General features: G+C 35.2%; 1 protein-coding gene across 1 annotated transcript; it reads left to right on the top strand.

Moving 5' to 3' along the window:
• Positions 1–1978: 1978 nt before the first annotated feature.
• On the top strand, positions 1979–14025 carry LOC121407846 (aurora kinase C-like). The gene is made up of 10 exons (XM_041599077.1): positions 1979–2143; positions 3986–4039; positions 4662–4736; positions 5781–5893; positions 6404–6595; positions 7610–7748; positions 8108–8256; positions 9117–9291; positions 9646–9702; positions 11021–14025. Exons 2-10 carry the CDS (start codon positions 3986–3988, stop codon positions 11135–11137), a joined length of 1071 nt encoding a protein of 356 aa, XP_041455011.1. The 5' UTR covers positions 1979–2143; the 3' UTR covers positions 11138–14025.
• The last annotated feature ends 1050 nt before the right edge of the window (positions 14026–15075 follow it).

A 15075-nucleotide genomic window follows, 5' to 3' on the forward strand; every position in this document is an offset into this window, starting at 1 on the left:
GAAGCATTTTTTCATAGCTTTATAAAACATTATTTGCTTCATTGTGTCTTCATTGTGTGTTCGCATAGACTGTTTAACTATATATATAATCCCGTTGTACTAAAACCTCCCGTTTTCAAATCAATATACAACAAATATATTTCCTCGCAATTCGAGTTATTATTGTTTTATGTAGTGACATATTCTTCGTTTTCATGACTACTTAAAGTGATTGCCCTATTTTAAGGTCTTGTTATAAAACAATTTTTGTCCGTGCTAACGTTCGCATAAGTAGATTGGTGAGATTTCTGCTCTTCATTAACTTAGATCAGTCCTTAAAACGTCAATTTTCTGATCTGAATATCAAAAATGTTCAGCTCGCGCTTCGCGCTCGCATCACTTGGTTAGTGAAATACGTAGGGTCTTAGTGAATTTCTACAAACAAGCCTTAGAATGCCCCTCTTCAGGTCTGAATTTCCTACATAATTTTCAGCTCGCGTTTCGCGCTCGCAGTATTTGATTAGTGAGATGCATATGATAATCATGATTACAATTACTTCAAAAAGTACTTCATGTGTTTAGATGTAATTCTAACAAAATCAGCAAGCGCTTGGCACTTGCATTAGATGACTATGGTGAGATAATTATGTATACCCTTAATGAATTCCTAAAAAATATAGTCCTTAAAATATCTATGTTTGGGGTCAATATATACAAAAAAATTTAGCTCGCGCTTCGCGCTCGCATCATTTGGTTAGTGAAATATGCACGGTCTTAGGGAATTCCTACAAACACGCCTTAGAATACCTCTCTTCATGTCTGAATTTCCTAAATTTTCAGCTAGCGCTTCGCGCTTGCAGTATTTGATTAGTAAGATGCGTTTGATAATGATTACAATGACTACCAAAGGTGCCTCATGACTGTGTTTAGAAGTAATTCTGACAAAATCAGCAAAGGATGGCACTAGCATTAGATGACTATGGTGAGATATTTATACTCCTAATGGATTCTGAAATATAGTCCTTAAAATTTCCCTGTTTAGGGTCAATATATATCAAATTTTTGCGGCTCGCGCTTCGCGCTCGCATTGTTTGTTTAGCGAGACAGTTACGTATCATGATTAAAACAAAATTGCTTATAATGTCCCTTTTTAGCTCTGAATATCAAAATTTTTCAGCTCGCGCTTTGCGCTCGCATTATTCAATCAGTGAGATACATATCCGTTTAATGGCACTGCATGTCCATAAAATATCTCTATTAGGTCAGTATACCTGACAACTGAGCGCGCTTCGCGCGCTCCCTAAGTGACTCAAAATTTTTGCTGGTGCCCCCCCCCCAATGCCGTGACCCACGGTACGCCACTACTCAAGTTTCTAGTGTTCTGATCAAGGCCATATCATGAGTGCTACGATCCGAAGGACATGTAGCATCGACTATGATACCAACAAACTATTGACAAAAAGGTTATATTTTCAACGCAAAAACGAGAACATTTCTGCTCGCTCGCGGGTCATGACCACACTGTTACATACTTAAATGTTATTGTCTTATTTGCAGCGCTGAAAAAAAAATCATCACCCCCCCCCCCCCCCGCTCATCACTTTTTAGAGACTGGGCGGGAGATTTAAAAAAAAATCAGCTCGAACCCCCCCCCCCCTTTCAAAAATCCTGCGTACGCGCCTGGTGATGAATAAAAACCATAGAGGTATACATCTGTGTCAAAACGGGATCATGATCGTGTGAATTGTGAACCAATTTAAATGAGGCTTTAATAGGAGAAATTATAATTTGTAAACAAATAAATAATAATAAATCAAGCATGCGATCTTAAAAAAACACATAGGAGTACTTTTTTATGCCGAAAAAAAAAATTGTTTAAAAAAAAGGTTATTTCAACTTATAAAAATCTAATCAGGCCTTGTGTCGCACCTAGTCCCTAAAAACGTCACGAAGCGGTGTCAGCCAATGGCGTTGCGCGATTTTGGCTTGAAATTTAAAAGGAAACCAACCAGCCGCATTGTTGTCATTGACTGATTGAGCTGTGTGATCGAGTTTTCCGCGAAAATCCCTATCAAGATATCCATCATTTGCAATATTATAGGGTTTTTTTTTCAAGTGAAGTTCATCATTCTGTTAGCAAATATTACAGATCGTCATTTCCGAGGTAATTATTATTATAAGTCGAGAAACAGACGTGTTTTTTGTGGTTGAGTCTTGATTGAATTGTAGTTGTGAACGTGTGTGTGAGATTGCACTGCACTGCCGGTGCGGGTCCGCTGTAGTACTAGTAGTGTAGAGTGCATGCCCTATGAGTATGATGCCCATGCAATTTTCAATGGGAATTGCGATATAGTAGGCCTAATAGTAACTGTTAAAGAAAAAGACCGAGAAAGACATTGCCATGTATTATGCCGTTGGTTTGTTAATGTTATGTTGGACATGCTTATGAATGACTGCCAGTGGTGCTTGTTCAAGTTGTTGTAATAAATGTTGATGATAATGATGTTAAACTTATGCCTAGTTATGCAATTATGCCTGGTTGCCGTAATTTTTATTTTGCTCGGCCATCATTTAAATTAATTGGCAGTTGGCATTGTCTTTCTTTATGGCCGCCGCCCCCCAAAAACGCTCCCAAAACGAAAAAAATAAAAAGGAGAAAAGGGAAGAAAGGTATATAATTGACATGATTGAATTGTTGTTTTTCCCCTTCTTTTTTTTGTTAACTTAAAAGAATAAAAACCTAAACGAGATGTTCTTCTCTCTTCATACAACTACAAAGTTGTGCTTCCGCGTGGGAAAAAATATAATAATTGCCATTTCCTTCTGTTTCCCACACCTTTTTTCTACTACGTTTTTCCCTTTTCCGGTTGTGTGAATTGTATGGTAGTGGACCGTATTTATACCAAACACTTCATGAATTTGATCATATCAAAGTTCAAACACATTATTCCAATAAAATTCACCAAACTTTCACTGAGAATTTTAACGATAACGTCAATATATGAGCTGAAAGTGAAATACAGTCGTTCCAGGTCGCGACATTTGGAAAAGCAGTGGGTATATATATTGTTTATTGACCTCGAAATTTGACCGAGAGACTAGCCATGACATTTGTGAACAATTTCTGATGGGGAAATTTGCTCGAAGTCGGCCTACATTGCATTAGCACCAAAATCTGTCACTCAAATTTAATACCAAATGACAAATTCTATTATGGAAGATATTTATTCTTTAAAAAAAAAAACCCTCAAAATATTGGCTCCAATATTGACTGTGCTCCACTTGACTTATGATTGGGCATGTCAACATCAGTTCAAATCACATTTAGAAATATTAACAGCTCAGGATCATTGAGAAATCTCATACCGGTATTTTATAATAATAATCTTTATCTTGTACTAATGTAACCGAGAGCAAGCCTGAGCCCAGAAGATAGCCATAGGCTGTCACAGTTAATAAATATACTAAGATGGGTACTTCGAGGTTGGGGTACAAAAAACTCTCACAATAAAGAAAGAAAAAAGGGACTGCATGAATGAAGGGCCACTTTCGTTCACTCACTTTCCAAATTGCAAACAAAACTGTCTGATCGATTTACCGAGGGCACATGCACAAATTTGGCCAAGTCTATTTTGCGCATGTGCACTTGGTATATCGATCAGACAGTTTTGTTTGCAATTTTGAAAGTGAGTGAATGAGCAGCCTTTTTTCCCCTTTTTTAGGATCTGGCTACTGCCTTGATGTCAGGATTCATGCAGTCAGTTAGACCTTCATCCAAGGTGGGTGTATGATTTCTTTTTTTTTTTCTTTAATTTGGGGTGTTTTTGGTACCCCAACCTTGAAGGTACCCATGTTAGTATTTATTACCTATGGCAGCCTATGGATACCTACTGGGCTCTTGCCCGCTTCTTGGGGCCAGAGCTCTCTGGGTTAATACTAATGGAGACATTTCCAAACCAGTCTTACCAATAACACACACACGTCTTTTATTTCTTTATTCACACAGATGACTTCAGAATATGGCAAAGAGAATTCTTCTCAAGCCCACATGCCATCGAAGGTTTGTTTACCAATACCATTTTCCTCCCAGCTTCTTGTAAATTTGGAAGAAAATTTTTTTTTTCAAAATGTTGTTCTTTTGTACATGTTTCAACCAATAAAAGCACTCCTTAGGGGGTAGTTGCATAAAATTTGAAGTGCAATCATGTGCACATACTTGATTTCTTATTGAATGCAAGCTAAGTGATAAGATTATGTTTGTGTCTCTGTGACTGACTTTTTATGCACACAAATCATCACAGTATGAGTATGACACCAACACTTTGGACAACACACTTAAGTCCAGTTTAATTTAGGGTATGTTTTTAATCTTTAGTCTCTGCCAAATTATTGGAATCCATTTCTTTTCCTTTTTTGTTACATTGTAGTGTAACATTCTTAATTTATGTTTCATGTAGAGTAGAATCAATCATGCTAAAATGTTAAAGAAAACTAAGTCAAATGTGCTTATCAATTGAGTCTCAATTGTTTAGAATTTGAATTTCCATAGTTACTTTGGGATTTCTACCAGGATTTAAATGAAACCTTTATTTTTTCCATAATGATTAATATATGAATTTGTGTAATTCCATTTGGGATTTGATCTTTTCATTCATGTTTTCAAATTTCGATCTTTCCATCAGGCACACATGACACCTGTTAGTGTACCAAGGGCCAACGCGGGACCAAAGAGGATCCTTAAGCCAAATGGCTCAAACGTAAGAACCACACCCACTAAGGCCATTAGGTCATCGGTCGGTCATCCGCCGGTCTATCAGTCCCAGTCCCAGACTGTGACTGTTCAGGCCACAACTGTTAAAAATTCCTATGTGAGTTAAGGAGATGATCAGGGAACTGGCCTCCTACCTCCTACCCAGTCCTCTCCTGTCACCACATTCCATATGGACCCTTCTTCTGACCCCTTCCTATCAATCACCTTCCACCTCTCAAGCTTCTTATTAAAAAAAAAAAACAAAGAGTAAAGAAATTATAATATTCAAATATTTATCATGCAAATTTGTAAAAGAATTTTTTTTTGCTTCCAAATGAAATTACAAATTGTGGGCTGTTACACATGTATACACAATTATTTTTTTCCTGTGTACCTTTTCTTACAATTGATTACTCTACTTCACTGTGAGTGTAGAATTTAGCACTAAATTGCTCACTTCAAGTTTTATATTTTCATCAGCTTTCATACATGTACAGCCATCCAGCTCAGATTGAGAATATTTATTATTATGGTGAAATGTCCAACCTGAAATTAGGAAAAATGTTAGTAATGCCCATAAGTATGTAAGTAAATGAATAGGCAAAGTTTGAGTAAATTCTCCCAGTAAACAAGAACTGTATGTTATTGGTCATGTTGAATGAAAAGGTATTATTTATCAGCTGTAGCTTCCCAATTTTGTATGTGAACTGTCCATATTCCTGCCTAGTCACTCTTTTATTTTAAACTTGGTAACATATGGTAGACCTTTTTTTACCCACTTGAAGTATTGATTTTTACATTGAACCTTGAAAGGGATAGAGCGTCGTCGATCTGGCACTGCACAGCGGCTGCCGGGCCCACGATCAATTGGGCAAAGCAAATTTATGGAGTATTTCATTTCATGTCTATTTCGAACAATAAATTATGGATTTTCATTTTTTTTTCATTTTCAAATCAGTTGTTCTTTGAATAACTTTTGCTTGAATTCATGCAATCCACAGGGAGAACATTTTAAACTAACTGTTAAAATCTTGTCTTCTTTTATTATCAGGTTGCTTCTCTGAACAGAGGTACAACAGCCCAGGCCAGAACACAGCCTGTCAAACCAGCTGAGAGTGGACATGGGCAAACCAGAAAACAAGATGAAAACCCCAATGAACAGAAGTAAGAACAGTTTTAATTGTAAGCCATGTTAACACTTTGAAACACAATGCATGATGAACTATCAAATGTTTTTGTTGATATATATATGCATTACATACGGGACCAGTCATGCAAGATTAAATCAGCAAGTTCTGCTATAATGTTTATTTAACCATTCATTTCATTTACTGATTTCTGCACCATTATTTGCAAACAAATGAACATAGAAAATACATGGGACATAGCAAAAGATTTGGCAATGAAAACAACGAACAAAGTTGTATTTTCTATAACATAGCAATGTAAGAAGGTTGCAGGGGTTGCCACTGTAAGCTTAGCGTGACTGAGTGGCAACCTTGTCGCAAGCTTCTTGTGATAATCATGAATGATCATGAAACATTTAATTTTGGCTAGACACCAATTTTTTTGTTATAAATATGTATGGAGTTAATCAGCTGTTTTCAGGTTTTTACTCATTGCCTCTTCTCTAATTGCAATTACCATTTATTTTCACAATTCATCTTTACACAGGAAATCATGGAAGTTGAAAGACTTCGATATTGGTCGTCCGTTGGGCAAGGGCAAGTTTGGGAGTGTTTACCTGGCACGTGAGAAACAGACCAAGTATATCGTGGCCCTCAAGGTGCTCTTTAAGTCTCAGCTTCAGAAGGCTCAAGTGGAGCATCAGTTGAGGAGAGAGATTGAAATCCAGTCTCATCTTAGGTAGGTTGTAGAAGCTTTATCAGGTTCATACAGGTCAGTTAATATCTGGAAGCTTGTGTCATTTGAATACATCTTTTCCAAAAGCAAAAAACGACAGAGATTTTAGAAAAATTAGTCAATATCTTGTGAAAAGTCATGGCAAATTTACCCAAGGTATTCTATTAGGAAAGTTATGATTTGTGTGACCCTGTATGGTTCGTTGGCATTCATATCAGGGTCCCATAAAACAAAGGTTAGTCATTAATCACTAAATGAAATGGCCTATCAAGATCATTGTTGCATGCACATTTTGTTCAGTAGACTGACTGGGAACCAATCAGAATTGTTCTTTCAAATTAGCAATTAATCGCTAACCTTCGTGTATCCAGGCCCAGATTCGTAAAACAGGAACTCTTGATTTGCTCAACTTAACTTTCTTCTGCCCCTCAAAATATGTTGTAAGTGTAACAATTTTGGTATTTTGCTAATATTTTAGGACAATTATGATGATTGTATTTTAAATCCATGATCATCTACACATCAAGGACATTAGTAAGGATCAAAACATATATCAGGGTACCTTTGGAACAATCCTATCACGCCTGGTTAAAAAGATGTTTAACTAATCTAATGCCCTCAGTAGCAAATTGATACATGTGTATTATATGTTTCATAAGACAGTGATGTGGATCCTATCCTCATCTCAAAACCATAACTGGTCAATAGTAATAATCATTTGTGCCAGTCAAAAGCAAATTAACCTGTTAGTGTTAGGTTTAATAAATGACTGTGGTCATGTGTTGGGTTTCAACCAATCATTTGGTTAGGATCTACATCACAATTTGACAAGCCCCATTCATTTTTTATGACCTTGTGTTTAATAGAAGGTCGACTTCTCATGTCACTGGAGCTTGTTATCCGAAATAATGTTATTTCCCCCATACATCTTTTTTTTATTTAGTTTGTTGTTTTGTGTTGTTGTTTTTTTGCGTATATTTATTGATATCTACTTCTGTTATCCTTTTCCATTATCAGGCATCCCAATATTCTCAGGCTCTTTGGTTATTTCTATGATGACAGTAGAGTATACTTAATTTTAGAATATGCTCCTCGTGGAGAACTTTACAAGCAATTGCAGAAAGTAGGGAGATTTGATGAGCAAAGAACAGCAACTGTAAGTATATAAATAAAGGTTTTCACAAAATGATTAATTTTTTTCTCTTCATTTCTATAGATATTCTTGCAGGAGAAGTCCACCATGAAAAATAGAATTAAAAAGTGGTCTTACAAATTTTGAACTCACTTATTTGCATATATAGGCAAGCCACAAGTTTTGCATGTTGTATTTTTCATACACTATTCATTATTGCAAAATGCTATTGCATTGAGTGCTTTTTTTTTTTTACAGTTTGATTTGTTTGGTTGTTTGTTTTTTACATTTTACCTCACAAGCTTGAACAATTTCTCTCTTTAAAAAGTACATGGTATATGAACATTGGTATATGTCTTGCATTTTTGCTCTTTCTTCGACAGTATATCCGTGAGCTAGCCGATGCCCTAAATTACTGCCATTCCAAGAAAGTCATCCACCGTGACATCAAACCAGAGAATCTTCTTTTAGGTCTTCTCGGTGATCTTAAGATCGCTGACTTTGGTTGGTCTGTTCATGCTCCTTCATCAAGGTAAACTTCTTCTTCTTTGGTAATCTTGAAAAGCAGGGTGCTACATAAGCACTTGCACGACTGCCTGGGGCAAGTAACAGTCTGGCAAGTGTTTTGAAGTAAAGACCAAAACTACTTGCCCGAATTGGTCAAGCAAAATTCGAACTGTAGAATGACCAAATTAGAGTCAATGTGATAATTGACCTTAATTTTGGCCATGGCAGGCAAGATAAAATCACTTTAGAAAAAGAAATGCAATAACAAAGTAGATCAGTTCATGTTAAAAGAGAGAAAAAGGTCAATGGTTTTCAAAACTGCAAAACTTTCTTATGAAGAGGTAAAACTTTTTTTCAATGATTTTTTCAGGCAAGTGAAATAGGTTTTTGGGCAAGCATATTCCAACTATTTAAAAATTTATTTGCCCGACTGGGCAAGTGCTCCTAAAAAGTTATGTAGCACCTTGCTTGAAAATCTTGAAGATTACATGATGTCACAATGATATTGGAATTCTGTTACTTTGAAACTTCAATTATACGTAAACCAAGCTTTTAGTTTTACATAATCTTATATCACAATATATGTTTCAGACAATCTAAGTTCTCCCTTTCCCTCCTAAATGAAAAATCATATGCTAGTATGTCAAACCGACTTCAGAATGCTATGACTACTAACTCTAATGTAAATCTGCACATTAACCCAAACAAAGCCAATCTAACGTTATTTATAATCCTTATCAGTTTTCATAATCAGTGCTCTGTCTTGGTCCCACCCTCAACAGCATTCCTGGCTCCAGAGAAATTGGGGGCAGGAATAATGTTGCATTACAAATTCCATGGTATCTGCATGATGATCCTAAGTTGAATTGATTGATCTATATCCAGGCGAAACACCCTATGTGGCACGATGGACTACCTCCCTCCTGAGATGATCGAGGGACGCATGCATGACGACAAGGTAGACCTATGGAGTTTAGGTGTACTCTGCTATGAATTCTTAGTCGGAAAGCCTCCTTTTGAAGCAGAGGGTGCTAATGAGACTTACCGTAGAATCACAAGGGTATGTAGCCAAACTGACCAACGGTTCTAATAAAGTCTGATATCATAATGAAGATAGTTTATTTCTATAGTGCAGCTAGTATGCATACATACTCTACCGTGTTCATTCATAAATGCTAGCTGTAAAAATTAGTAGAACAAATTTGCATTATTTTTATCGTAAATGATTTGACACAAAATTATATGTCAATAATTTAAGGTAGGGAGTAATGCATGTGGAATACATATGTTTTTACTCCACTGCATCAATCACTGACCAGTGTGCAAAGCAAATCCACTAGATCCTGATGATTATAATGTATCTTCTCCTTATATCAATATATGATCAATCTATTTTTCCCTTTCATGATTATAGGTTCAGTATCAGTTCCCAAATTATGTAACCGCCGGTGCCAGAGATCTCATCAAAAAGGTGAGTAAATGAGAATACCTTGTTAGAATGTCAAAGTAGTGACATTGTTTAGTAGGGTTACAAAGGGACTAGTAATATGCAAATAAGCTTGGACCAGGACACAAGTCGGTCGGTCCACATTCCTATTTTCAGGGAGGGAAATTGCCATTTTAATGTGTGTATTCCTATTTCTGTTAAAAAGATTTAGTATCGAATAGGAATTTTTATATTGTTCCTATTCTGGAAATCTAATTTTTTCCCTATATTTTAGCTGTCAGGGTGGGCAGGTAAGCAATAGACCAAGAAGAGAAAACTTGATCAAATTTCAATCTCTAGTGACGTGTTATGTTCATGTTCATACATACTCTGATCTATATATTGTTGGGACTGGTCTTGAATCAGTTAAGGACCAACAGGGTCCAGATAAAAAATATTAAGCATTGTGATTTTGGCCAAGAGGGGTTTGATAACGTAACATCTTGGAAGAGATTGAGCCTACCTTAACAATCCAGCAAAGGTAAAGATTAAACTGAAGGAAAATTGGAGAATTTATGGTTAAAGAGAAAAAAAAACAAAGGTAAATATGTTAAGTCGATTTTCTCCTATGAAAGTCAAACAGATTTCTATGGTCCCAAATGATTTTACTTCGACAAAGTTTCCTTTAAATTATGAAATATATAAATATTTTCTAGATGAATTGTTAAAGGTCAAGTCCACCTCAGAAAAATGTTGATTTGAATCAATAGAGAAAAATTAGACAAGCACAATGCTGAAGATTTCATCAAAATCGGATGTAAAATAAGAAAGTTATGACATTTCAAAGTTTCGCTTATTTTTAACAAAATAGTTATTTGAACGAGCCAGTTACATCCAAATGAGAGAGTTGATGATGTCACTCACTCACTATTTCTTTTGTTTTTTATTGTTTGAATTATACAATATTTCAATTTTTACGAATTTGACGATTGGGAACTCCTTGCCTGAAGCACAAAATGTTAAAATAATGGAATTCCACGTGTTCAGGGAGGAATGAAACTTCATTTCACATGACAATGACGAGAAAATCAAAATATTTCATATTTCAAACAATAAAAAACAAAAGAAATAGTGAGTGAATTACATCATCGACTCTCTCATTTGGATGTAGCTGGCTTGTTCATATAACTGTTTTTGTGAAATGAAGCGAAACTTTGAAATGTCATAACTTTCTTATTTTACATCCGATTTTGATGAAATTTTCAGTGATATGCTTGTTGAATTTTTCTCTTTTTATTCAAATCAAGTTTTTGTTGGGGTGGACTTGTCCTTTAAGTATTCGCTTTTTTCCCTCTCTTTCCAGTTACTCCAACATAACCCCGCCCACAGACTACCACTAGAACAGGTGCTTACCCACCCCTGGATTGTAGAGAATTCTAAGAAGAAGCCTTCAGCATCCTCCTCAGAATCACAATCATGATAGACTCATATCCCTACAGAGATATATATTCTTTATACTTTGGTCCAGATGACCCATCCATGCCTTACAGTCATCTAGTACTGTACCGTCAAAGCTGGTACTCACTTATGTGTTTACTTTCGAGCGGATGACAGGATGAGATATTTCCCTCCTGTTACTTATTGAAAGGAGGATCGGGGAGCATCACTTGAAATAATACATGTGGACGTTGATGATGATGATTACAATGTGAGCGTGGTCAATGATGTCTATGGTGTTTGTACAGCGGGATGACTGCGAGGATGATAATTGTCCCTGTTCTCTTTATCGATTTTTGTTTTCTAGTTGTGATGAGTTAGATCATGGTGATCTTCAACAATCGGGATGATTATGTGACTGTAACAATATCTACTGATAATCATTCTTTCAAACGTAAAATGACTATGTGGTTACAAGAATCAGAATTTTTTTTTTGTACTGTTCTGTTACTAATCGTCCTTTATAACATGTTCATTTTTTTTTTCTTTGGTTGTCAGTTGGGCAACTTATAGTATATCATGAGTTGCCAGGTTGGCAACCGTAGAAAAGAGTGAGAGCCTTGTAATGAGTATCAATCCTAGAGCATTGGTTTACAAAGAGTGCTCTTAAATTTCCTCTTGCACTTAGTGCACAATACATCACTGCATTGGTCAGAAAGTAGTCAAATGACATGCACTACTTGTCGTCATCAATGCAATTGTGAGCTTTAGTGTTCATGAATTACAATATGTCACACGCTCCGTGAAACACCTCCCAAGTTTTCCTTGTGTTTCATTTTTGTTCAAAATAAGTATAATTTTCTGGTACTGCATTCGGGATGATTTTTATCAGTTTACTAATAGTGAGCTTGCTCATATAGTAATTTTTTTTTCTTAACTTTTATTAATTGATGATTTTTTTTAAAATAATGTGGACTAATTCACTCCTTGCTCATGTTTTGGCATTAATTTAGACTTAGTTGCAGCAACAGTATGATGTATAGACATTGTATTATCAATATCAGATAGAAATATTTTCCGAATGGTATACCTATAGCTAAGCAAACCATGATATAGCCATGGCATAAATTATAATGTTTCTTGGTATTTGGGTTTTCGGGGTATTGTATTTTTTTTACAGATTGCCAAAAACGCAAACATTAAGTTTGGAGGGAGCATTACTTACTTTGCCAACAATACTTGCTTCAGTTTGCAAGATATGCCCTATCCTCTCTGTCTTTTTCTTTATTGAATTATTGCACTATCTAGTAAATATGAAATTGAAAGTCCAAATCAAATTCATTATAATTGATAGAAGTACATAGATAAGTAACTTTTTTATCATGCTGGTTGTAGTTTATTTTTGTTATGGCAAGTAATTTTATGTTTTTCTTTTTTTTTATTTTCCTGCCAAAGTTAGCAGTATATTGTTGTACATGTATTTACTATGCACTATATAGACTTATTTTCTGATGGAGTAATGATTGTCCTTTCCTTAACAAAGTATGGACCTTTTGTTTTATGTGGTGTCATTTACAATCGTAAGATTTTCAGTATTTGTGATTGACATGAAGCCTTGCGAGTGATTTCACCTAATACAATGCAACATACAAATGTTTATAAGGAACTTACAATTTGTTAGATTCCATTATTTGGCATGAAACAGCAATCTTTGGCAGTAGTATGTACTATACTGTTCAATCTACTAGCCCAACAGTTGGAAGTCTTCCAGCTACCCATTGTTAACTCCATTTTCCTGACATGTCAAGTATTTGGGTTAACTAAATTCGTTGAAAAAAAAATACTGACTTGTTCTTTACATGTCGGTTTTAAGGGTGCATCATTATTTTCGAAACCATGTTTCTAGCGTAATGTAAATTATACATGTGAATACTGATATGGTAAAAAAAAGTGCAGTCACAGGGTTTTTTTTTTAAAGACTTATGAAGAGTGAAAGCAGGTTTGAGACAAGGTTTGTAGGTTACGTGAGAGCAAAAATATGTTTGGAAGAAAAAAAAATACATCAAAAAGACACTCCCCTGTAAAACCTTTAAGACTCTAATTTCAAATGGTGGTCTAAAATGTACTTCTCCAGAGAATGTTGCCCCCATGACCAGATGTTGTCATCTAATTGAACTTACCCACATTGGTGGCCACAATTGTGGTAAATCAACCTTATTGGATTTTATTAAAGCGAACAGACACCCACCTTGATCTGCCTTTCTCATTTTCTTTCATGAAAGGTACTGAAATCTGTAACTTTATGTTGTCCATTCCTAGTTTGTGCATTTCACAACACATCTGCATTAAGCTTCACCCTTCTTGAGTCACTTCTTAATGTAAATCTTTTGAGATTGGTCGACCACACCAGTTCAACATGATGCATTATGTGCGTTTCTATTTCAAAGTGATTACAAACCTCATTCAAACAGTGCAGTTTTCCTGAAATCACTCTTGTAGGTCTATTGATCAATCCTTATTTTTCCCTAGGCTTGGAATTCTTCATCCAGTTCAATATTTCTTAATTTTGATGCATGCTTTCGGTAGAAGTAAGTTGGTTGATCCATAAGGACTCTCATGATAATGAACTGCACAAATAGAAAAGGATGAATGTTTTCACTCATTATTTCACGTACTGTTTGTAGCCCTAGTTGAATAAAAAAAATCACATTTGTATTCATGTTGACATCTTTGCGTAAGTTCAGTTTTCAGTTGGAAGAATCACACCAAATATATTGGCAATGTGTGTTGGCCTACTTGTTATATGCCTTTTGTGTATAGTGGATGTGTAAATTTGTAAATATGTGTCCTTTATTACATGTTCATGGACATGCAAATATGTAATATTAAGAGATGAAAATAAACGCAGATAGAGCATTTTTTTATACTGCAGTGTTATTTCTTTCTTTGCCATTCCTTTGTTTTCTGTGTGATAGTGTGTTTTTTTTTTAATGGCAAGTACACCCCAGAAAAATGTTGATTGAATAAAAAGAGAATAAAACTAGCATAACGCTGAAAATTTTATCAAAATCGGATTTAAAATATGATAGTTATGACATTTTTAAAAGTTTTGCTTATATTTCACAAAACAGTGATATGCACAACACAGTGGCATGCAAATGAGACTGTCGATGTCCCTCACTATTTCTTTTTTTTTTTTTTTGAATTACACAATATTTCGTTTTTATACAGATTTGACAATAAGGACCTACTTGACTGACCAATATAGTATTATACAATGCTAATTTCACATGTTCAGGGAGGAATCAATCGTTTCACTTGACATGACAAAATTTGAATATTTCATATTTAAAAATAAAATAAAATACAAAAGAAATAGCAAGTGGATGATGTCATCAGTCTATCATTTGCATGCTGACCAGGATGTGCATATAACTGTTTTGTGAAATTAAAGGTATTGTTTAACTTTGTGAGCAGCCGATTTAAAAAATTCTCAAACCAGATGAAACATGTGTACAAGTGCATGTATTAGAACTAATAAACCCTGAAAACAACCATTATTGAGAATGAAAAGCTAAAACTACAAGGCAAACCTCGATTTTGTAAATAGGCGTCTTATAGACACCTAAATAGTACACATAAGTGTATGGGATGAAATTAAGATGGTGTTTCCGGTCACTTTATATTTCAATTTTTGAAGCACTAAATAATCATTTTCGAACACAATTTTTTCTGGGCTTCATTTTTGGAACATATCACAGACACAGGTGACAAGTGTGACCTTCTAGCTCAGATTTTTTAAAAGTCAAACCAATGTTAACCAATCACTTTAAGCGAAATTTTTAAATGTCATCTAGTGCCCGTTGAAGGTAGAATTTCTTTTGAACGTAAGTCATAAATCAAGCGCAAGTCCTGAATGCTCTCTTTTGATTGGTTGTAAATCAAGTTGCATATGATTTTAAGAGTTGTGGTTGATTGCAA

The sequence above is a fragment of the Lytechinus variegatus genome, chromosome 2, assembly GCF_018143015.1.
Source record: "Lytechinus variegatus isolate NC3 chromosome 2, Lvar_3.0, whole genome shotgun sequence".
NCBI lineage: Eukaryota > Metazoa > Echinodermata > Echinoidea > Temnopleuroida > Toxopneustidae > Lytechinus > Lytechinus variegatus.

Excerpts from the sequence above, each read along its gene's own strand:
- LOC121407846 (XM_041599077.1), top strand. The coding sequence starts at position 3,986 with ATGACTTCAGAATATGGCAAAGAGAATTCTTCTCAAGCCCACATGCCA. Across the intron at positions 6,596-7,609 it reads GAAATCCAGTCTCATCTTAG|GCATCCCAATATTCTCAGGC; the intron begins GTAGGTTGTAGA and ends TTCCATTATCAG. Across the intron at positions 7,749-8,107 it reads ATGAGCAAAGAACAGCAACT|TATATCCGTGAGCTAGCCGA; the intron begins GTAAGTATATAA and ends TTTCTTCGACAG.